This window comes from Pollicipes pollicipes, unplaced genomic scaffold (assembly GCF_011947565.3).
Source record: "Pollicipes pollicipes isolate AB1234 unplaced genomic scaffold, Ppol_2.1 Scaffold_1341;HRSCAF=1569_pilon_pilon_pilon, whole genome shotgun sequence".
Classification (NCBI taxonomy): Eukaryota; Metazoa; Arthropoda; class Thecostraca; order Pollicipedomorpha; family Pollicipedidae; genus Pollicipes; species Pollicipes pollicipes.
In genome coordinates this window covers 49046-71620 of record NW_023595920.1, presented here as the reverse complement: position 1 = coordinate 71620, position 22575 = coordinate 49046, and the positions used below count along the sequence as shown (strand labels likewise).

General features: G+C 52.7%; 1 protein-coding gene across 2 annotated transcripts; it reads left to right on the top strand.

The window, feature by feature from the left end:
- Nucleotides 1-6834: 6834 nt before the first annotated feature.
- Nucleotides 6835-9255, top strand: LOC119093502 (uncharacterized). 2 transcript variants are annotated; one of them, XM_037216573.1, is made up of 3 exons: nt 6835-7230; nt 7355-7577; nt 8838-9255. In XM_037216573.1, exons 1-3 carry the CDS (start codon nt 6997-6999, stop codon nt 9128-9130), a joined length of 750 nt encoding a protein of 249 aa, XP_037072468.1. In that variant the 5' UTR covers nt 6835-6996; the 3' UTR covers nt 9131-9255. The 2 variants fall into 2 exon arrangements, with proteins under 2 accessions (XP_037072468.1, XP_037072393.1); XM_037216498.1 differs by having other exon boundaries at nt 8817-9255.
- The last annotated feature ends 13320 nt before the right edge of the window (nt 9256-22575 follow it).

Sequence of the window (22575 nt, the reverse complement as noted above, 5' to 3'; positions counted from 1 at the left end):
GACCAGTGACATTGCTTTCAGTCGAACCGTGCTGTCAGTGACCCCGTCACCCGCCAGTCTCACCAGGACTGGGTGAGGTCTATGGTGAACCTTGCAGCGCCTCTGCCCAGGTCAAGAAAAGACGTCCAAGCTGCCAGGGACTTCAGGTGTGTGTGACGAGAGCATGCTGGGCAAGCGGCACACGCTCCGGTTGGTGGCATAGTGTAACGTGTCGAGCGCTGTGACGAGTGGCCATAGGATTAGGACTGGTCCGACCCACTAGAGCGCTAGCGACGGGCGTCCAGTTCGGGCGGAGGTGGCCAGTTTGTGACACCAGAGAGCGCAAGCTGATGCTCAGGAGTGGATGGATGGCAGACTGATGGCTTGGGAGGCTGAAGCTTTAGCACAGAAACCATAGCTCGCGCCTGGCGGGGGGGGGGGGACAAGGTTTCCAGGCGGTCAATGTCCCTCTACCTCCTCCCCACACCTGCACTCTAGCGACCTTCGTGATGGTCCACTTGGTTGCTGCCCTGAATCGGATTGGAATGTTCTGTTCGTTGGCGGAAGCGGCGACGTTCGGACGATTTGACACATCACTGTCTTGAGATATCAGTTAATAGCTTCAAAACTCAGCACTTGAAGCTAGTTTCAAAGACACCCATGCCTTCTTTATGACCTGTTCCGTCCATTGAGCTGAGTGCATTCTGTCTGTGCAGACATCTTGACCGGTACTCGTGCTGTGCTGCTGAACTGTGCCATGGCTAAACTGATTGTTACTGGTGTTTCCATAGAATGTCAGAACAAGATCTTTGTGCCGCGAGTTCTCTTTGGCTGTTTCATGGACAACGCCTCTGTGGTTATAGCGAATAGTGTTTTTTCTATACATGCAGTTGTTTTTGTGCGCTTCCTGCGTGGTCCTTTTAATTGCCGTATTGTCATCAAGTGCAATGCATAAAATGAACTGTGTGGAAACAATCTTTTCCAGGCATCGATGCATTCGAAATGTGAAGATATACCAGAACTCACAACGCACCTTTCACTTTGTATCAAACCGTGCGCACCTCATGGCTAAGTAATCCGTTTATGCACGCGTTTAAACTGAAGTGGTCGTTTGCGAACGAAAGCGTAGATATTCCTATCTACATGCCATATGCCTCACATTTCATCTGATCTTTTGACCCCAGCTGTGCAGTTTAATTCGACTCCTGATGTTCTAAGAAAGAACCCAAACTCAAGACATTTCGTCAGCATCCAACATTGTTTATCGCCTGACATTCTAAAACTCTCACAACCAATGCGAAATAATTTTTAGGATGTGTTTTTGTGGGTGTACTGTGATTAGGAGCAATGCCGATTGGTGACTAAAATGGGATTTATAGGGGAGTATACGGATTCTCATAACGTCAAGATGTAATTTGGTGCTAGCTGTTTTCACCACGCCTCTCATACAAACAGGTTCCACGACCTTAGTACCGCAACAAAAATTCCTACCGACAGGAGTACCACGACATTGCTCCTACAGCCAATACTTATACACGACGCTAGTGCTACGCGGCAAAACTAATCCCGCAAAAACTTATACCCGCCATTACCTCTACTGCAAGCCCCTATACAGTCATTACTTATGCGAATTACCTGCGCCGCAAACACATGCGGCTTTAGTGCTACACGACAAAACTTATCCGTAGAAAATGTACGCTCTTCATTGCTTCTACTGTAAAGGCATACGCAGTCTTTACTTATGCGTGACTTTACTTCTACTGCACAGACCTATGCGCTTCATTAGTGCAGCACGGCAAAACTGATACTTCAGAACATTATGCCCGTTATCACCTCTACTGTAAAAACATATACAGCTTTTGCTTATTCACGGCATTTCTCCGACTGCAAAGACTTATATACGACTTGAGTGTTGCAGCACAAACTTGTGAAGTTTTTGCTGCAGAAGTAATGATCGGCACAGCACAAATTTTGTTGTACAGTGCTTCTGTCGTGTCTGAGTTTTTGCACCAGAAATAATGTTGCGTATGAGTAAAGTCGATAAGTTTTTGCTGTACAAGTAATGTCACGTATGACTGATGTCGTTACACTTCAGTCAGTAGCAGTTTTTGCCGTAGCATTAATGTCGTGACACCATGCAAATATGACACGCCACTGTATTTACAATGGGGTCATAAAATACGCTGTTATATTTGTGAAGAGATCAGTGCACGTCAACGCACATCTTTTGTACAACGATAATCCTTGTAGCTTTTCTGTGGATACGCACACGCTTAAAGACTCGAGCATCATGCCTCTCGCAGTGACCGGAAATATACGTTCGTATCAACAACATGAAGTGCTATTGGTTTTTCAGGACTCCACTCCAATTTGTTTCATTATCGCCGATGATCGGATTTGCTGCTCCCCAGAGAAAACAACTGGAGCGCTACTCACGCCAGGCAGCAGTGGAAGGAGGCGGGAGGCTCCTCATCGCGACAGTCAGATCACAAGTGTAAGTGGGTTGTGATGTATGCACATGCACCAGTTCAGCTGCTGGCAGAAGTGCTGTTCCGTGCCCACGTGTCGCGATCGCAGCCCTCCATCCGGCGGAAGTTGCCCGGCAACCCGGCATCGCGTCATTGCCTGTGACTGGCCGTCTGCGTCGGTTACAGGTGTGCATGAGTACTACATCAACTCACGACTGTTCCCGGTGCCGCTGTACACGGACGACGAGGGACGCAGCCGATGTCCCGTCTGCCTGGCTGTGGGGCCGTCACCGAAGGGCGCGCCACGCCGCGGCCGCTCACAGTCGCCCGGCGCCACCAGAGCCGGGCGGCCCCGCTCCCGCTCCCCCGTGGCTCCCCGGGCGAGCCGCTCACGTGCCAGCTCTACTGAGGTGTTTAGAGACGCGCGCTCGCGCTGCTCCTCCGCCACGTCCACCAGGGCGGTGCGGTCCCGCTCCCGCTCTGCTGCGGCGGGCCGTTCCCGCTCTCGCTCCCCCGGCTCTAGAGCGGGTCGCTCCCGCTCTCGTTCCCCCGCCTCTAGAGCGGGTCGCCCCCGCTCTCGCTCCCCCAGCTCTAGAACGGGTCGCCCCCGCTCTCGCTCCCCCACCTCCTCCAGGGGAGACCGCTCCCGCTCGCCCTCCAGAGGGAGTCGCGCCCGGTCCTCCACTCCGCCGAGTACGCGCCATCCGGTCCGATCGGTCCGCTCGCCGTCGCCCACGCTGGTCCGAGCGTGCCGGCGCGGTGGGCCCACACCGCGGCGCCCCGCCGTCCGGACCGGGCGCGGGCGGCGCACCAGCCCGTCCCGCAAGCGCAGCAGCGTGTCCTGGCACGACGAGGTGGGAGGCCGGCTGAGCTCCGCCGGCAGCCGTTCCGGCAGAGGCGGCCGCGCTGGCAGCACCAGCCCCCCCAGCAAGACGCGCTCGGGACGAACGGGTCGCGCCGGCAGCACCAGCCCCTCCAGCAACACGAGGTCGGGTCGGACGGGTCGCGCCAGCCGCACGCCGTCGCCCAGCCGCAGCGCGAGCTCCGTGTCGCGCCAGATCTACTGCCCCAACTGTCAGCAGTCGATGCTGGCGGCGTCGGACGCCAGCGACGTGGAGCGACCACGCGGCCGGCCGGCGCGGCCGCCGCCTCCGGCGGCCCCGCCGCTGGCGCCGTCGGCGCCGGTGGCCGTGTCCCCCCGCTCGTATTCGCGGACGTGCTGCAGCCCGGCGCAGAGCCGGCGACGTCGCTCGCCCGTCACGCTGCGCTCGCGTCCGACGGCCAGCCGGCAGCCAGTGCAGGCCATGTTCACCGTGCCGACGGCGCTGTTCGGCGGCAGCGCGCCCGGCAAGGCGGCCCGGCAGGACGACGGCGGCGGCGCACCGCACGTCAGAGGACGCGACGTGGCGCTGGGGCCGCGCGGGCTCGACTGGGACGCGGCGAGCTTCGGCGAGCGCGACCCGCTGGAGCCGGACGAGTGGCCGGGTCAGGCGCCCGAGCCGAGCGCGGCGCGCCACCCGCTCTGGCCGCGCCAGCTCGACCTGCCGCTGGGCGTGCGGCCGATCGCGCGCGGCTGGCCGCAGCTGGAGCGGCGCGGAAACCTGGGCCGGCGCGCGGCCCGCCTGGAGGCGGCCGCCCGACGCACGGGGCGGGACCCGGCCGGCCGCAGATCGATCGAAACGACCGGCGCTGCCGCCGCTGGCGCCAAGAACACGTACAGCCTGCGGCGGTGTATAGGGGAGAAGATATGATGAACGGCGGTGGTCGAGTTATCATGTCGAGCGAGTAACCGTCTTGCCAAATTACACGGGCTGTGAGGTGCCTGGTGCCGGGCTGCACGCTGTTACGGGTTGCATGAAGTCTAATGATCCATGGTGTTTCGATTGCACGCGATTACCGAGCGAATACATTCATGCATTATGTAATATGCTTTCCATCTCGACGGAAGCGCTAAGTGGGTGAGCTCATTTACTCCGCACAGAACAGCAGAAGCATGCGACACTCGTGCACTCATGGAACAGCCGAGACAACTGCACGACATATCGCCTGCTACACAGCCGTGGCAGTCAGGCTGCTTGTGTGCCATCCCGGCCAGCCAGTCGACAGCAAAGCCCGGTATGTCACGACGACACGTGTGAGCCGGAACTGGGTGTCATCGAACGGTCTATCGCCGTCCTGAACATGTCTTAGGTATATTCACGTGAACACGGGGTGTCTGGCAGCGGCACTTCACCCCCCGGTCCCGAGGGCGGGCACTCCCTGTCCCGAGACGATGTGACAGTGAGACCACCCGTGTAAGGAGTGGGACCCGAGACCGTACGTCAGCGACAGGTCACGCCTGGTCCCGGGGATGTAACTGTGTGGAACTGAACACTCGTCTGCGATCGAGGCTGTCTGTGGACGGCAGGTCACGCCTCGTCCCGGGGATGTAACTGTGTAGAACTGAACACTCGTCTGTGGCCGAGGCTGTCCGTGGACGGCAGGTCACGCCTCGTCCCGGGGATGTAACTGTGTGGAACTGAACACTCGTCTGCGATCGAGGCTGTCCGTGGACGGCAGGTCACGCCTCGTCCCGGGGATGTATCTGTGTAGAACTGAACACTCGTCTGTGGCCGAGGCTGTCTGTGGGCGGCATGCCACGCCTCGTCTGCGCGCTGTCTGATGTCTGTGCACTGCATGTGTGCTTTGATGTCTGCACTATCTGTGCGTTGTTCGATGTCTGTGCACTGTCTGTGTGCGCTGTCTGGTGTCTGTGCATGCTGTCTGATGTCTGTGTGTTGTGTGTGCACTGTCAGATATCTGCGCGCCGTATATGCATATTTGATCGCTGTATGTTGTCTGATGTACATGCGCTTTCTGATATCGGTGCGTCGTCTGGTGGTTGTGGGCCGTCTGGTGTCTGTGGGCTGTCTTATGTTATTCCTCTGTCGGCTGTAAGGGGGCCTCCCCGTTCCTGGGGTCCCCAGCAGCTGGCGGCAGCAGTCGTCTCCCCGGTCGTTTGGCCCGCGCGGTCTTGGGCTGGGAAAATCACAGGATCCCGTGCGTGGCGGGCGGGCCGGCCGTAATTGGCGAATGCCCTGTTAGGCAGAAGATGACCCGAGAGAGAACCGGGCCAGCTGCCGGCAGTCACGTGACGTGCTTTGCCGGTGCTCGGCAATGAGCCGATGGCGGCGGCGGCCGCCCGTTAGCGAGGGCGTCGGCCCGGCTGCTCGCCAGCCGCTGGTAGTCAGTGCTGGGAGACGGGCGCAGTACTGACGCTGAGAACGGCCCGGCTGCCCGCCAGCCGCTGGCAGTCAGCGCTGGGAGACGGGCACAGCGCTGACGCCGAGAACGGCCCAGCTGCCCGCTAACCGCTGGCAATCAGCGCTGGGAGACGGGCACAGCGCTGACGCCGAGAACGGCCCAGCAGCCCGCTAACCGCTGGCAATCAGCGCTGGGAGACGGGTGCTGTGCTGACGCCGAGGATGGTCGCTCTGGAGATCTGAGAGTCTTTTTTGGTATTATGGAGCGCGTATTATAGATCTGATAATCTTGCATATATGCATACGATGGATTCTGACTGGTAGGCTGCGCTGGCGTATGTGCAAGCGTCCAGGCTAGTTTTGCTGGGTTATGTCGAGACCCAGAACTGAATTGAGAGATGAGACGCTCTGTCCCATTGCTGGAGATGGCCAGTATTAAGGTTTTTTTTTACTTATAAACCCGGCATGACACAATGACAAGAGCAGGCCCACGCCCAAACGGAGCATTTCATACACTTGGTCACGTTGTTCAAGTTCCATTCATTTGTCGCATCCGCCATAACCTGCTCAAAAATGATTATATTAATAAGTCAGTCAGTCAATGTAGGCCAGCAGTTTTATGAAATCAATATTTACTTAGCGTGGATTTGTACTGATCCTGTATCACTTTCAGTAGTCTGTTCTTCGTTGATTCCTACATCTGAGCTGTTTAAAAGGCCGGATTATGTCCGCTTTCTCCCTGTAAGCGCTTTTTGCCTATTTCCCCCGCATTCTCGTTCAATATGTGCGCCCTCCATCTCCACAAAATCCCCTGCCAAAATCACTATGGTATTGTAAGCGTTCGTGCCGGCCCGTACTGTGCAGGTGACCATTTCGCATAGGTTAATTTTCCCCAGTCAAATGGTCCATTACCGGGCTATTTGGCGGCCGGTGCGGCACGCGATGTCTGGGCGGAGGCAATCGTAGAAAACAACTACTGTCCAGACTGACGGGCAAAAACAGGCCGATGATAACGGGAGACGGCCGGCAGAAACAGGCTCGTGCCACAGTCTTGTAAAGGAAATGCGCTCAGAACGATAGATGATTGCATACACAAATGACGCACTGGAGGCAAACCGGAATGAGGCTGTACGCACGGTCACTGGATCTATGAGGCTGTACGGTGGGATAGGAGCGGCGTGGAGGCTGAATGCGTCGGAAACTGGATGCTCATCGTGATAGCAGTTTCCTTTCGCCTGTAATTATAATATGAAAATTGTCTATTGTATCCAACGGAATAAACACCCATTTTAGTTTGATGACAAGACATGGAAAAATGTTTTGTTTTTCTCTGTTCATGCTTAGTTGTCATAGCAGGCCCAATACATTTGGCAAATAAGTCACAGCTTAGCCTATTGCTGGACGTTGCGACGTTAACCGGCAGCAGCCGAACGGCGAAAATCGATTTGAACGATACAACCCGCGTGAAGCGCTCATCCGATACCGAATACGATTACTACAAAGACGTGGAATATTACAACTACTACGGCGTAGAAGATCCGGTGAGTCTTTGTAGTGTGTTGTGTAGTGTGTGTTTGTAGTAGTGTAGTGTGTCATGAAAAAACGTGCAAGCAAAGAGCCGATCGATATCAACGTTCTCCTCTCCTTGACTTGCTCTGTATACAGTACTACGACGAGAAGAAGGCAGAACAGGCTGAATTCAACTTCGAGAAGAGCCTGGACACCAAGACCCAGGTGCTGATCGTGGTATCAATCGTGGGCCTGCTGCTGCTCTTCTGCATCTGGCAGGTGTGCTGCTACCCGGCCATCCGACTGTGCAGCTGGTACTGTACCTACTGGGGCACCCTCATCAGGATGGCGGTGGATTCGTGCCGCGGCATCGACCCCCGTAAGTGCATCCACAGCAGGCCCAGCTCGAGGGTAAAGTCGGTAATTTTTTTTTGGGGGGGGGGGAGGCAGGCTATATTATACCTGATTGGGAGAACCACAGCAGATCAGAAAGAACTACGTTTAACTTTAAAAAATACGCAGCGATTCCAATTTCGTGAGAATGTGTGTTGATACTCTGAGCACACATCCTGCAAAGCAAATGTAGCTCAGGAGTAAGCAAAACGAATTAAAATCTGTCCAGACTGAGAGAGCTTGAATGACCATTTGGATGACGGACGTCTTGTAGAGTTCGTTTGTGTCAATGTGGCAATCCACATTGACACAATTGACAATTGACATTGACACTGGGAGAACGCCTTTGTGAATATGACGGCAGGAGTTCAGAAACAGGAGGCAAGAAGACCAGTTGCCCAACCCAAAGAATGTGAAAAGAGTGTTAGCCAGCCCCTGTTGTACATTGTGAGATGAAACAAATCTCCAGCTTTCAGCAGTCTTTCGTGACGCATTCTGCCTGATCAAATCAAAATGGCTCTCCTATTGAACATCATGGGTGCAGTATAGTCGTCAGGTCCTGGTGGTGTGCGAGGCCAGAAGTTGTCTACCTGATTGTTCTGAATCTGCGTGGGGCTTGGCCAGGAACTTACATTATGCGCTGGCACAAACATAGGCTGCAGCCTCATCTAGATGTACCCGTATGCCGCTTCTCTTTCCGTGGAATCCTGGTGACCCCGGGCGCGGGTCAGACCCGGGTCCGGGGTCTAGATGTACCCACATGACGCTCCCCTTTCCGTGGAATCCTGGTGACCCCGGACGCGCGTCAGACCGGGTCCGGGGTCTAGATGTACCCACATGACGCTCCCCTTTCTGTGGAATCCTGGTGACCCCGGGCGCGCGTCAGACCGGGTCCGGGGTCTAGATGTACCCTCATGACGCTCCTCTTTCCGTGGAACCCTGGTGACCCCGGGCGCGGGTCAGACCCGGGTCCCGCATACGTCACCTGCCGTATGCATGCCGATGAGCTTTCAGCCTACGGGTATGGTGGCAGGTCATAATAGGCTAACAGAGTGCTTTTGTTTATATCTTTTACCCGTTCTGTCATGCAGGTATGGAGTGTGTTTATCGTTCGACAAGGTAGCAGGTAATATAACCTTGCCCCGATGCAAATAAACACGATCAGCTGATAGCAAAACAGCAAAAACCTGCCTATAGCACGCATGCACTACCAACTTTTACATAGGCCTCTGCGTCTTTCTGGCAGGTTACCGTATGATGGAGAAGATGGTGACCTCGATGGGGTTCGCCATGCCTTCGTACAGCGAGTGGAAACAGTGGATGGCCGCCTACGAAGATATGATGCTGCAGATGGCCGAGGGCCAGTGTGAAGGCATCACGGACATGGTGAAGGGCTTCAAGAGCGCCATGGGGCCGATGAAGCAAATGATGGGCCAGGGCATGGACCAGATGGGTAACGTAGGTGCCATCATGGGTGGCATCGGCGACGGGCTGGCCGACTACGCCAGCGGCATGCCCATGGGCGGCATCATGTTCTAGCTGTTCCGACGTCGCAGCCGCCTGCACCTGCACGAAGCGGGAGCCATGGCCTCAGGAAACGCCGTGAAGATGTTGTTCCTGTTCCCGTCGGCTGTTTTTGTATCATGGGTCTTGCAACTTTTCAATGCGATAACTGAGGCTTTGGTAGAAGATAGCTGTGCATATATGCCGTTAATATAGATAATGATATTGACTGCGGATGCGACTACGGCGGATTGATAAGCATGACAAACCTGCAACCGCGGTTGACTGCTGTTGGACAAACCCGTAACGCGCTAAATGATCTACGAGATGTGAGTAGAGGAAACTCGCAAGTTACACAATCCATATCACCACAAGAACGCGCACTTTGCACATCAGAAGGCTTTGCGTACGACGCTAATTGCGCATAAGACACAGGGATCAATCGGCATGACCCTCATGCATCACGTGTGCATGATCAGTGCACACCGTGAGGGCAAGGCTGAGGCAGAGCACGAACATGTTCCTTTACAGTGTACGTTCATTTTCGCCTTGCCGTATATTTGTGGCCAACGTGTTTTGTGGGATAATGCCAGCCGTACCTGCCATCATAATTGTTCCAATTCCACATGAACGTTATCCCTCATATCCAACTCACCGCCGCATTGCCTCCTATTTATCTCCATATCCAGCGCTGGGCGGCGATCAGCAGCAGTTTAGCCTCCCCTCTAATAGGGCCCGGTGCGCGCGCCGCGCCGCTGCGCCGCCGCCGCCAGCCGTGGCAACCGTCAGCTGGCGGCGGCCGGGCCAGCCCCGAGAGAGGATCAGCCGCTGCACTCGGCCACGGCTGGGCTGGCTCGGCCGCTGATTGGATCCAGTTAGCCGCTCTGTCTGCCGACAGCGGCCCGGCACGCGCGCCGTCCTCGGGCGCCACCAATGGGCTGGGGGACTCACGGCCGGCACGGGCGGCGTCTCGCTTACAGACACGCTGTGCTGTGCGCAGAAGCACGCTGCCCCCTCCCCTCTGACCCCCCCCCGCCCCCGCCGCCCGGGATAAGGTGCACACGTCTGCAGGCTTAGGGCGTCGCCAAAGGAGTTCGAATTGCCCGGGCTAGCGGGGATACCAGGTGACCATGAAGCGGCATTGGCGACACAGCGCTACCTGGTGCCACCTTTGTGACGATGCCGTCCGAATATTTGTTAATGTGCATGCGCACGACCAGAACCGATCCAGGGTTCTTTCCTAGAGAGTTCCGGGAAATTCGAAGAATCTTGAGGCAGTAGAAAGATCCTAAAAAGCATCAAGACAAACAGAGCTGAAAAAAAACACCTAGGTACAAGGTGGTCAGGAGCGGGGTGTAGTTTCCTATCCAGTTAGAGCCCTAGCTTCCAACTTTGAAAGGGGAGTGGGTCAAATTCGATGAAAATCCTCTGCTTCGTTTTTTGCGAGCAGTTTTAACCATCTTCCCTGGTCAGGACCCCCCCCCCCCCCAGCTATTGTTGCAATGTCTTTGGGCCCCCGGACCATGGACGCTGGTCGGGGGCTCAAAGACTTTTATGAAAAGGGAGAAATATGGCATGAAAATGGAGAATACTGAAAACACGGTCATATTCAAGGGAGGTGGTACTGGGCGCACCTACAACATCATCAAACTATTACGGACATGGATATACACATAAACAAATATTGACAGGTTTAAAGATGGAAGTAGGCACCTAAAAATAAGTAGATTGTTACACGTAATGTGATGTTGTTACACGCAATGTGAGAAAGCTCTTGTGAGCCTGAGATAACGGTGAAGTGGTGTTTTCAGTACAAAACCTCGAGTTGCTCCCCACCACTATTGCAAATGTACAGCAGCCCCAGACCGTATTGGTTCGGTCATCTTCGAAACATGAGAAGTTGGGTCTGTCGGCACTGAAGCGAATAAAAGCCCGGAACATTTCAAGCCATATATGAGAGTATTTACAGCCATAAATATGGAAACAATTGAGTGGGTAACAGCCGATGATGATATATTATTTCTGAAAAGGATCCGAGGTCGCGCAACTCTCCATTGAGCATCACAAAGCTGTGCTAGAGCAGGATGATGCCCCGACTGGAGTACGGCGTGACGGACCGCCCTGTTTACGAGCGTGCCGCGAGATTTCCATTCAGCGTGGGCCACAGTCGTTATCCCCCTTCAAATACTCCAGTCGATTGAGGTGGAGCGACACCTGTTAAATTGACTTATATGGCCTTGGTTAAATCAATATTTGACGTTACTGTTAGGTAACTAGATCAAGTTTTTCTGATTCTCACCGGAAAACAGTGTTTTGCGATTTTTTCTTGAGGAATGGCGTTTTCCATACAGTTGAAAAAGCCAGTTCACAAGGTTTCTCTACTGGATAGGGTCACCTACCTTGCTCATCACTATCATTTGCAGTTTTTGCCGCTTCGTAATCAGATAGCTTCGACAAGAGACCGTATGGCGGCTTGTACACCTAAGTCATTGACTTCTCAATACATTCTACCGCTTACTACATTTGGTTAAAGGACAATTTGAGTTTGTAACGGCAGACAGGATATCACGCTGTTCTAATAATTGCAACCCAATGAATCCTCACGCACTAAATGCAGGACAGCGTGCGTATTCGATCAACAGCAATCAACGCCCTAACTGCCCTGGATTCGTGACCGCCAGCACCTCCCGCCACTGACCAGGCATGTAGCCGCCCCTGCGAGGGGTGTCCCGCACGCATCTCGCGATGGCTCGCCACCCACAAGGCTCCCCCACCGCCCGGAAAATCTGCCGTTGAGAACTGCATTCGTAAGTCGATGACTGGATAGTGTAGAATCCGACTGGCTAATAACCCCAAGCGTACGCCTGGATTGAAAACAGGTCAGACAACTATGGCTATTTGAAATAAATTGTAGCTGCAGTCGAGCCACCAGTCAAATCAGACATGCTGAGTCGAACTGGCCAGCTCTCCTCAGCTCAAGCCGTGACTGTCACATTGTAACCGGGCAGAGCAGCCACAAGCAGCGCCTGGTTATACGATTGCCATTATCACCGTCCGTTCCAGTGCCCAATGAGGGCCGCCGGCGTTTCGGACGGGCGCAATTGCCGGGCGCCTCTACGCCGATTGGCCAGTGCCATCGATGACGTCACGAGCATCACTACGCTCCGCCCACCAGTGAGGGCCGGACATCGGAAACTCGCATCGGGGAGGCGTTTCACTTGGGGAAACGGACCAGCCTGACCTAGCCGTCGGGGCACCTTCGACAGAATCAGCTTCTCGGCAGCTCTTCACACCGCTCACGCAGCATGGTCGCCAGCCAGTGCGGCTCGAAGCCGGCGGTGTCCGTACCCTCCTGCGAGCGTCGCCCGGAGGCGACCGGCAGCCCCAGCCTGACGGTGCCGCCGGGCGCCGCCGAGCAGACACCGGCCGGCGGTGGGCCGGCGCCCCCGGACGCCGGCTCAGCCAGCCCCGGGCGCGCCGTCGCTGACGCCCACCTCGGACGACTCGCCGGCGGATTTCCCGCGCTTCCACTTCAGCCGGAGGTGGGCGGCGGCGGCGGGCGGCGAGCGGGCGGTGCCACCGCCGCCCGCGCCGCCCCACTCGCCGCCGCTGACGCCGACCGGCGCGCCGCCGCCGCTGCCGCCGGGCCTGCCGCCGCCGCCCGGGGCGGCGCCGCCGCCGCCGTACGAGCCGGCCCGCGTGCCGTACTTCCCGTTCATGCCGTTCCACTCGCCGGAGACGCTGCGGCCCTTCGACCTGCACTTCGGCGGCCTGCCAGCCTTCTGTGAGTACGGCCCGGCTGGAGGGACGCAGCCAGGAATCCGTCACCGGACCAGGGAGCTATGGCATTTCGGGTGGATGTACACGACTGGTCGCATTTAATTTGTAATAGTATCTTGTGGGTCCTGCATCCACAACTTCTAGTCGCTAAAGCCATTTTAGGGATGTCCTGGGATTCCTGGAATTGCGTCCGTTACATAAGGTGATTTGCATCGCTTTCGTAGTGGCTTAGGAACGTCCGCAAAAGTGGAGTGCTAACCTCCTTCCTGACCTTAAGGCTTACGTCGGATCTTGTCGTGCCTTTCCCTAGTACTGATGTCCAGTTATTGCGAAACGTGTGAGGTCCAAGGCCACCGACCGCGTCGGCTACCACGCCGTGTGTCGTGAATGTAAAAAAGTAGTCATCAACGGTCATCAAAAGGTTCAGTCATCAACAAGTCTGTTTTGTCATCAATGTCTTCGTACGAAGCATGGCTGACAAGAAACATGGTCAAGCAATGATCCAAACAGAAAACCCAAATGGAAAAAGTACAGCAAACTTGAAATGATAAAAATCATGAGGGGCGACGTAACAAAGACGAATGTCAAATTGAAAAAAAATCATGACGGCTTTTTTGCTGAAAATAACCATCTTCATAGTACCAGAAGGTACTGCGTGTTCCTGAGCATTTCTCATCTTCATTTCTTTTTGGTTATCATAAGTCATGTAGAAAAGTGGACCTGCCAGGCTGCAAAAAGTTGTCATTTTCCAAATTCAAATCATGTTGCTGCCGTCACATGACAGTTTTCCATGTGCCCGTAAAGCAAAGCTGGTTCAATGTATGAACTGAGTTGCTCACAACGGGTAATGTAAGATCATCCGCGGTCATTACATGATTTTCCATGAACTGACCTTGCGCTCAAAACTCCTGATGGCAAAACGACAATCATAACGATACACCGAGGAAGGATTGCTGACTTAACTAATCCCCTTTGTTATTGATCTGACATGGCCTGTGTTTCAAATAACCCCTAATCACATTCTTTATAAGTCCACCCTGCACAACTAGTCCATGACACTCAGGCACATCAATGTTCACAGCATGCAGGCGATTAATTTCGGTCCATTACAGAATGACTGTGGTAGGGCTAAAGCGATGTCACTTTGACATCGATGACCATTACCAAAGATATGGATATCATTGCTGTACACTACAGGACCACTTCGTGCATGCCGAACCATGTGAAAAATTATACGCACGGAGAGCCACAAGAGCGTCACAGGGCACATATTTTCCAACATTTTACCGTGCAGACCCTTGAGAACCAGGTCATCGACCAGTGACCTGACGACACGGCCGACAGTGGCCTGAAATTTAGTAACGAACGATTTCAAACTTATTCAGCCAGACATTCGTTTCGATGAGCTGGCCGTTTCGGGTGAATGACTGTAAAAACAGTGTGAGCGCTTGCACATTGTGTCACGTATCACCATATTGCACTAGAAAGGATAACCATTAGGCCTTTCGATTCCATTTTCTCTGTCACCAGACGGTGACGGTCCTCTTACTGCAGCGGATGCGCCAGTGATTAATCACTGCAGCATGATGCAGTTTTACTAGGATTACCCAGAGCTGTTTACTGCCTGGCTATCTCAAGTCACAGCAGAGTAGCAGTTGGACAACAGAGGACGGTTTCCGTGTTCTGACTGAAGTACAAAATCGCCCGTCTGGCAAACAATTATATTTATGTTTTCAATAAGTGTACAAAGACGCCTTTCTTGCAGTTCCTCATTTGAGTTTTCGCAGTTTGGGTTTCCCCTTTCTGACATTTCCTTTGTTGATCTTTACCCCTGTTGGCTTGCATCCTCTTTGAGGTTCCGTCTTTTGAACTTCCCTTTCATCGCTCATCCTTATTAAATGTTATCCCCTTTTGATTTCTAGGCCCGAATTTTTCTCTGTGTAATATCATCCCCGCTGAATTTTACACCTATATATGATTATTAATATTTCCGCGTGTCCTCATTTCGTTTTGCTTTTTTGTGCCCGTTTTTGATACCCTGGGCTTTTGCTACCTTATTTCCATCGTTTTTTTTTTTTGCTCACTTCACCGCCTCACCTTTTGCTTTTTGTGCTGCCACCAGGAAAACAGGAGGTTACGGTGCTAAAAGGAGTTTAATGCAGTTTTTACATCTCACACAAGTTTAACAGATAATGCTTGAATAATGCTGGCTCACATTCTGATAGCAACAATGCGCCTTAAACTAGCTCTCCCCCGATGCGCGTAGCATCTCAAAGAGGTATCGGTACAAACCGCCATTTGACACTATTTTTGTTATTAGAGGCCAGACGCCGAATACTTGAGAAGGGAGCATTAGGTTTTCACGGTGTTCCTTTCCACGCGACGTCCTTAGCGTGACGCCTATTTCCACAAAGTTATCAAGATGCTGACTCGAACAAGAAAATAGTAATCTAGTTTTGTTTTGACATTTCAGGACGCGTGCCAATGTTTTCAGTGTTGGTATTTTAAGCCATCTCACCGGTTGGAGAAAGGAAAAAAAACACTTCGCTTTATTCGTTAAGCTATATCAACATGTGCATGTACTAAAGGGCCGCGAAGCAAACGGGAGGGGGCAGAGAGGCAGGCAATAGTGTGCTCTTGCTCACGAACAACTATGAGAGGCCCGAGTTGGTTTTAAGGAGGCCCCTTTCCTGGTTTGGCCCCTCGATGGATCAGCACGCCCCTGTACAGGATTGGGAAGTGACCTTTATAAATACACCAGCAGGCCCACATTTTGCAACAGGGCGGTCAATTTTATGCATCAGAAGGCCACCGTTCCTGGTGACGTTGCCCTGTTTTGGGTTAACGAGACCCTTTGCTAGATTTGGAGTCTCCTCCATGAATTAGTTGGAGTCCCCTTGATGAATCTGAGGGATCCTGTCCTCGATAAGAACACACTTATCGATATATTTATAACACATTAGAAGCCCCTGTCTGGGTTAGGAAGGTTCTTTGGTGAATTGAGAAGCCCCCTGTATTAATCAGAAGCCCCCATACTGTGCTTTTGACTGTCGACGCATGTTCCCATGGATTTTGATTCATGCACATGTTTGATAGGGGGTATGTGCCCCGGTAGCTCTCTTGAATACGACATTGCTCAGGAGCCCCCGTAAACAGTAGATCCCTAAAAAATTCTACCTCCATCTCCGTCGGGCCGCCCCTGCAGGTACTGAAAGGTATTCAATCAGAGTCAGCTAGAACAGTCGGATGCCTTCTGCGTCATTTTGTCTACAAACTGCTCCAACTTTAAATCCTGTGGTGATTAATAAATTATTTGCCACATATCAGCGAGTGCAAAATTAACTTCGTGTGAGGATTATGGATAACATGGATGCACGGTAGTATTAAGTGGATGATGTAAGCTCATTATCTAAAAGCCGAAACCGATCCAGCACAACGCAACAGTGTTTGACAAAAAGCAGTTAGCCTTCCACCTAGCGGCGGTTTGGTCAATGCGCATGACTTCCGACACTATCTACCGTTAACTAACCAAACGAGTGCAAAAAGGCATGTTCCGTGGCATATCAGTCTGTTCCAAACACCTGGCATCATCCAGAGTGATCGCTGCCCTGCCCGGGGTATGGTCTGGTACCGCACTGGCCTGCGTCGCCATGCAGAGCTGATACAGCATATCTTACCGTCGGTTGGCGTGGGAGGCACTTCCGGTCGAGGCGCTCGCCACGGGGGCTCACTGTAGGCTTGCTACGAAACTGCTGGGTGTCCCAATCAGCCCAGCGAAAGAGCGAACCCACGACGTTATACCACGAAACGATGCGGATATTGACGGAGATTTAGTTTGATTCCGTGCAGTGGCAAACACACCAGCGTCCACTTCCCAAATTGCAATCGGATGAAGATGTCACTAAGGCTCAAGTGCTGTCAATTGTCCTGTTAAGGCGTTGGCGCTTCACTATGACATTCGTCGGAAGTCTTACGTAGCGTCTGTAAGGATTTTCCTTACATACATGAAACTCCCGAATGACATAAACATGGCAATTATAACGAACACAGGCAGCAGCGACCTGCATCGCCATCTCTGATACCAAAAGTTGCCGATGAATTTTCTCGAGATTTTCATGCCTCCCGCCATCAGTAAGTGATGGAATGAAATGTGTGATGTTTATTTTATCCGGTTTTCAACGCCAGCTCTTCCGAACTCGTTTCGCAGCGTGTAGACTTTTCAGAGTCCACATCCATTGACGATCGAGCGACCTACAAGGAGCCATTGGCATTCAAACGTCTGATATGTAACTGAAGCGGTTGATTATAGTGGCAGCTGATGAATGGTACACATGGTAGCTGTCAGCAGGCAGCCCCGACAATGCACTGGTGTGTACCGATGCTTAACTGAAAATTGATTATGTGTGGGACTGAAGAGGCTGGACTGAGAACGGCAAAATCTTAGATCGATGTATTTATGCATGCTTGGCACAGACGCGTGGGCGATATGGACCAATAGGTCGATGGGTGGTGTGGTGTATATACTCTGCTGGGTCCCGTTGGAAAAACGCTTCCTTTCATGGATTTTCATTCCTATCTCCCTCTCTTACCATTACATGACGGCACACAAAATGCATGCCAAACCGCCGGCCCATCATCAAACGCTTTGTTTCATCTAGTTACCATGCTGTTGCATCTGCCACCGCATTGTACTACCGATCCGCAACTTCTCATTCGCTTTTGCTCGTAGCATTTCAGCCCAGTGTGAAGCGACATGACATGACAGCGACACATGCGACAGCGACATGACATGTCAGCGACATAGTTATGCTCCAAATGTAACCATGTCATGCCGGCAACAAGATATCAGTTTTCGATTTGGGGGGTTCTGATATTCTCAACCATCTTGGGATCTCTAGCCACGCACATTTTGCATGTTCTGAAGCTAAGACGATCCAAATATTTTGTCTTTTTCCAAACTCGTTCGATTAGTATCAGGCGATACCGAAGCCAGCTAGTTCTAGACCACTTCTCAGCGATTCCTCTGACTCGCACAAACTGTGCGGCAAAGTGCACTAACTCGTCTCGTTTGCTGACCAGATATCACACCGAGAGCGGCGCACCCCCCTCCTCCGCGGCGCACCCCCCCCCCCCGCGGCTCTCGACAGCGGCACACGCCGACGGCTGGCCGCTGTCGGCAGCTGCAGCCGCCCCCTCCCCCCTCCAAATAGGCCCTCTCGCCGGTCAGCCAGCGCGCTGTCACTTTAAAACACCGCAATCGAACGGGCGCCGGTGATAATTCAATGCCGGCGAGATGCCTTTAATGACGGCCGTCGGACCGCGTCTGGCACGTGGCGGATGGCCGGGCCGACCGGCGCGGCGACGGGCCGCGCGCGCCAATTTCACACCTCTGGAACAAATTACGGCATTTACTCTGAACGGCCAGATAATTCGACACACTGGTGGCCACGTGCGGTTGTATTAGCGGCCTGCCGTCCGACTGTCTACTCTTCACTGACGAGAAAATATGTGATCATCGGCTGATGGTGTTAACCCACAGCGCCACGCGTCCAGCCACCCGATCAATACCGGAGCGATGCGTTCACTTCCGGCGTGAAAGCTTTCCTCCAGTCCATCACCATACCTGAAAACATGACAACTCTCATTTGTGACGACGACTTTGGTGACGTTCTTCCCCTCCGGCTCCGCCGGCCGCTGACCAGAGTGGCGGTTACGGGGCCGGCACGAGCCCGGGGCGGGGTGGCGGTGAAGCGGCCGGCTCGCGCACGGGACGCGTGTCACCACCGGCCGGAAAAACAGGGCGACACAGCGACCGGAAGCCGCTGATTTCCTGTCGCCTGACCGCGGCCAAATTGGGCTAAATGAAACTGGATAGGCTGGGCTCGCCCCCTAAATCCATTCCCGGCCCGCATGGGCGGCAAATGCGATACCGGGACGGACGCGAGGGACTTCGGCCGCGTGCACATTTACCTGTCCTGATGGGGGCGATGATGGTTCTTAATTAAGCCGCAGATACCATGCAGAGATCCAACATATCTCATGATCTACGTAATCCCCGTGTCTTTGTCTAAATGTGCTATTGGTGTTGTTAGAAGTTTGCTTCGGAAATTCCATCAACAAATCCAAAATATGAACGTGATTCCAGGCCTGGCTTCAGCACCTCGGCTTCTGCGCTAACAAACGGAGCGAAAAAAGACATCCGACATTTTATTGGTTGGGGTACGTGCCGATTTAAAGACGTGCTTGATCTTAACCCTCACCCTGATTCGCCGTTTTCATACCGCGAATTGATAGAAAGGGTGGGGTCTGGGGCAATACTACCCCCCCCCATGCGGTTTTTTAAACTAAGGGAGATAGAGCTTAGCGGAACACTAGCGGACATGTTATATATTACTACTAAATTATTGAATATACAAATTACTACATTTTTTCTTCCTACGTGTTCTTACTCATGTACGTTAGACACGGGGCTATAATAGCCACGCTCCATTGTGGATGGCTCTATGAATGTAACACACGCACACACACACACACACACACACACACACACACACACACACACACACACACACACACACACACACACACACACACACACACACACACACACGTACCTATTTCGGAAATCTTATATATGATCATTACTAAATTTTATATCAACTAGCCCAGCTGAAGCCAAATATATTGCTTGCATTGATGTGTGTTTGGATACTTGCCGACAATTACAAATTCACGAATGACAAGTAAAGCTAAACAAATCCCCCAAAAATGTGATGTTGTTTTACGGCATTTAAGGAATTCCGTGCATGCGCCGAGGTAACCTGGGTTTTCGGCATTTTCGTTTTGCTTTGTTTTGCCCTTCCCCTATTACGCATTTCTGCGTTCATCCCTGCGAACATGATGTAACTGGCACAAGGTTTGCTTTTACGATCTCATGGAACCAGAGCTTACCACAATAAAACAACATTAATCGTCATGAAGGCTCCGATGCACATATTTTCTTATGCCTTGGAAAACCGTTGCATCACGTCCCACCTGCAAACTGTATCGCGTCCTTGTATTCCGTTGTTAGTGACATCAAACGGCTTCCTCCACAGCATTCTTTTCGAATACTGAGATGTGTCTTTGCATGCTTATAACCCTCCTCTTGCATGACATTGAATGGCTCACATAATTAGCTGCCGCATAACCATGGGATGAACATCGTCAGCCACAGTTCTTCGTCGGTGTCTGTTAGCTAAAAAGTGCTGAGCTGCGTTCCTATTGATTTCATCCCAATTGACTCTTGATTGGCCGTGGTTAGTTTAAATGTCCGACAGCCGACATCCATCGTCCACTGGACCGACACCAGCCAACTGCCATTCTCCTCTCTAGGTAAACGCAACGTCATTACCCCGGGTAGTAATAGCCATGCCGGTAATTTCTGGCCACTAAATTAATAGCCTATGACGGATAGTTCCGGGGTCGGAGAGAAGTGACGTCACGGCCTAGCGCCTCGCTGACGTCAGATTAGACATCGTCTGATGAATTTGGGAGCTGATCCACAAACGTTTGCCATCTTCCTGGCAGGCCAAGTGCAACGAGCAAAAACCATGGCGTCAGCTGCATCCTATGGCTGTCTCGACCCAAATTTGATGGAACCTTTCATTGGAACAGGCCTCCAAGTTTGAAACCAGCTAAGCTGCAAAACACCGCGCGGCAGAGCACTCCACCTGATTGCGGCGCGGGCGAGCCGTTAAAGTCAATGAAATCAAAAATATCCTTCCAAAACTTTGGCATTCAGTCAGGGTGAATGAAATAGATCAACGGGCTTGCAGCATATAGTCACCTCCGGAGACACGTGCCCCTCCCCCCTTACCACATTTGTGGCACGCATTAATTTATTATGTCCGGGACTGAACGAAGTTCCAGGTATTTGCGTTAAACTAGGAAGATCGAGGGCATGCCATGTTGTTTTATGACATCCCGGAGGCTGCGGGCACCTGAGGTTTTCTAAGGCACCTGAAGGCACTGAACTCGGTTTTCAGGAAACATTTTATGCCCCGCCATTTAAACTCCGCGTACCTCCCTAGATAGTGATGCATTTTTGCACTAGTAGTCATGTTGCCTGGCGTAACTTTCTCCAAAACGAAGTGAAATAAACATCGATATGCCTTATACCAAACCATAAGCAAACCATAGACATGCCCTATAGGCTGTACAAATTACGAACTGTTGTGTTATTGTACGAATGTTTTGACACAAATCATATCATATTTCTCATAAAACTATTTGTTGGCAAGCGTCACGCCTTTATGGAATATTCTACAGATCCTCAAAATGCCTGCGTTAATGACCGGCCCATTTTCCCAGTCTTATGCATCGGCGCAACCCAGAGCTTCCGTCAACACAACTTCCCAGCATGACCTGATTTTGGAACGACCATCAGACAGCGACAGGATAACACAATCACTGGTGGCAAGTGCCCTACCCAGGCCAGTCACGTGATGGAAATTATCCCCGATTACGCGGCGCCCGGTCGAAATCCTAATGATGCGTCGGCAACTGCAAGCGCCCATTTCCGCGGCGGAAGTGGCTTTAATTAGTCTGTCATTATTGATGAATTTCAAATGGTCGAGCCACCCGGATCGCCGCATTTCAATGACGAAGTGCTATGGGGTACTGCGGAATGTGCACAGCCGCAGAGCCCCTCTTCTTGCTTTGCCGAAGGAGGGTCGTGTGGTTTTGGAGCGCATTAGGTTCTGGATCACATTTTTTACAGTCATCTCTAGCCATGGCATTCACGCCATAGGTACATTCAAGCACAATGCATGCACTTCCTACTGGATTCTCGGAGGAGATGGGGTGCCGAGCATTCTTAGGGTGTGCTTAAGATCGGTGCAAACAAAATCATGATCTTTTTGCCCACAAGGATCATTGTACCTTTAGAGATGAATCCGATATCAAACCTTAATGCACGCCAAGTTCCGAAAGCCCCACAGCCCTCATTTTCTAGGGGTGGAGCCATGCTCCATTGGCCGACTTTGGTCTGCCAGTCTGCTCCTTTTAATTTCCTTCCCAGATATCCACGGCATCGATCAGTATCTGCGAAGCCGGACAGAGTATCAAACCAGGCATTCTTCCGCTTTCGCCCGCTTATTGCTGGGGATAGGCGACGCCGCTCGTTGATCTGACGCGCTGACTATAAGTCGAGCCCTCCTGCGAAGCCATGCCTAGGAAGCGAAGTCAGCCATACGACCTTCATCTCGTGCGAAGAGCACCCAGTATGGACTGCCATACCACTTCTATCCATACGGGGTTTACCCCGTGGGATGTTTTGGCATTGTGGTCTTATTCGTGCGATCTTTTGGTGTACGATCATTTGCTAACGATCTTTTGCGATGCGATCTTTACCCGGTTGCTGGCTGACGGACACGGGATCGGCCTGTTGCAGTCGCTCGTCGGCGCAGGAAGGACGCTCGCCAGCGGCGGCAGCGGACCACCTTCACATCGGAGCAGACGCTGCGGCTCGAGATGGAGTAGTACCACCGCAACGAGTACATCTCCCGGCCCCGCGCAGGTCAGAGCGAGAAGGAACACATCTCCCGGTTTGCCAGATCAATGAGAGAGGGGCGCCAAGACAAGGGACAAGAGAAAAGGGGGCACGAGGGAGAGGGGCAAGAGAGAAAGTTCCTCAAAGAAAAGGAACAATAAAGAAGGGG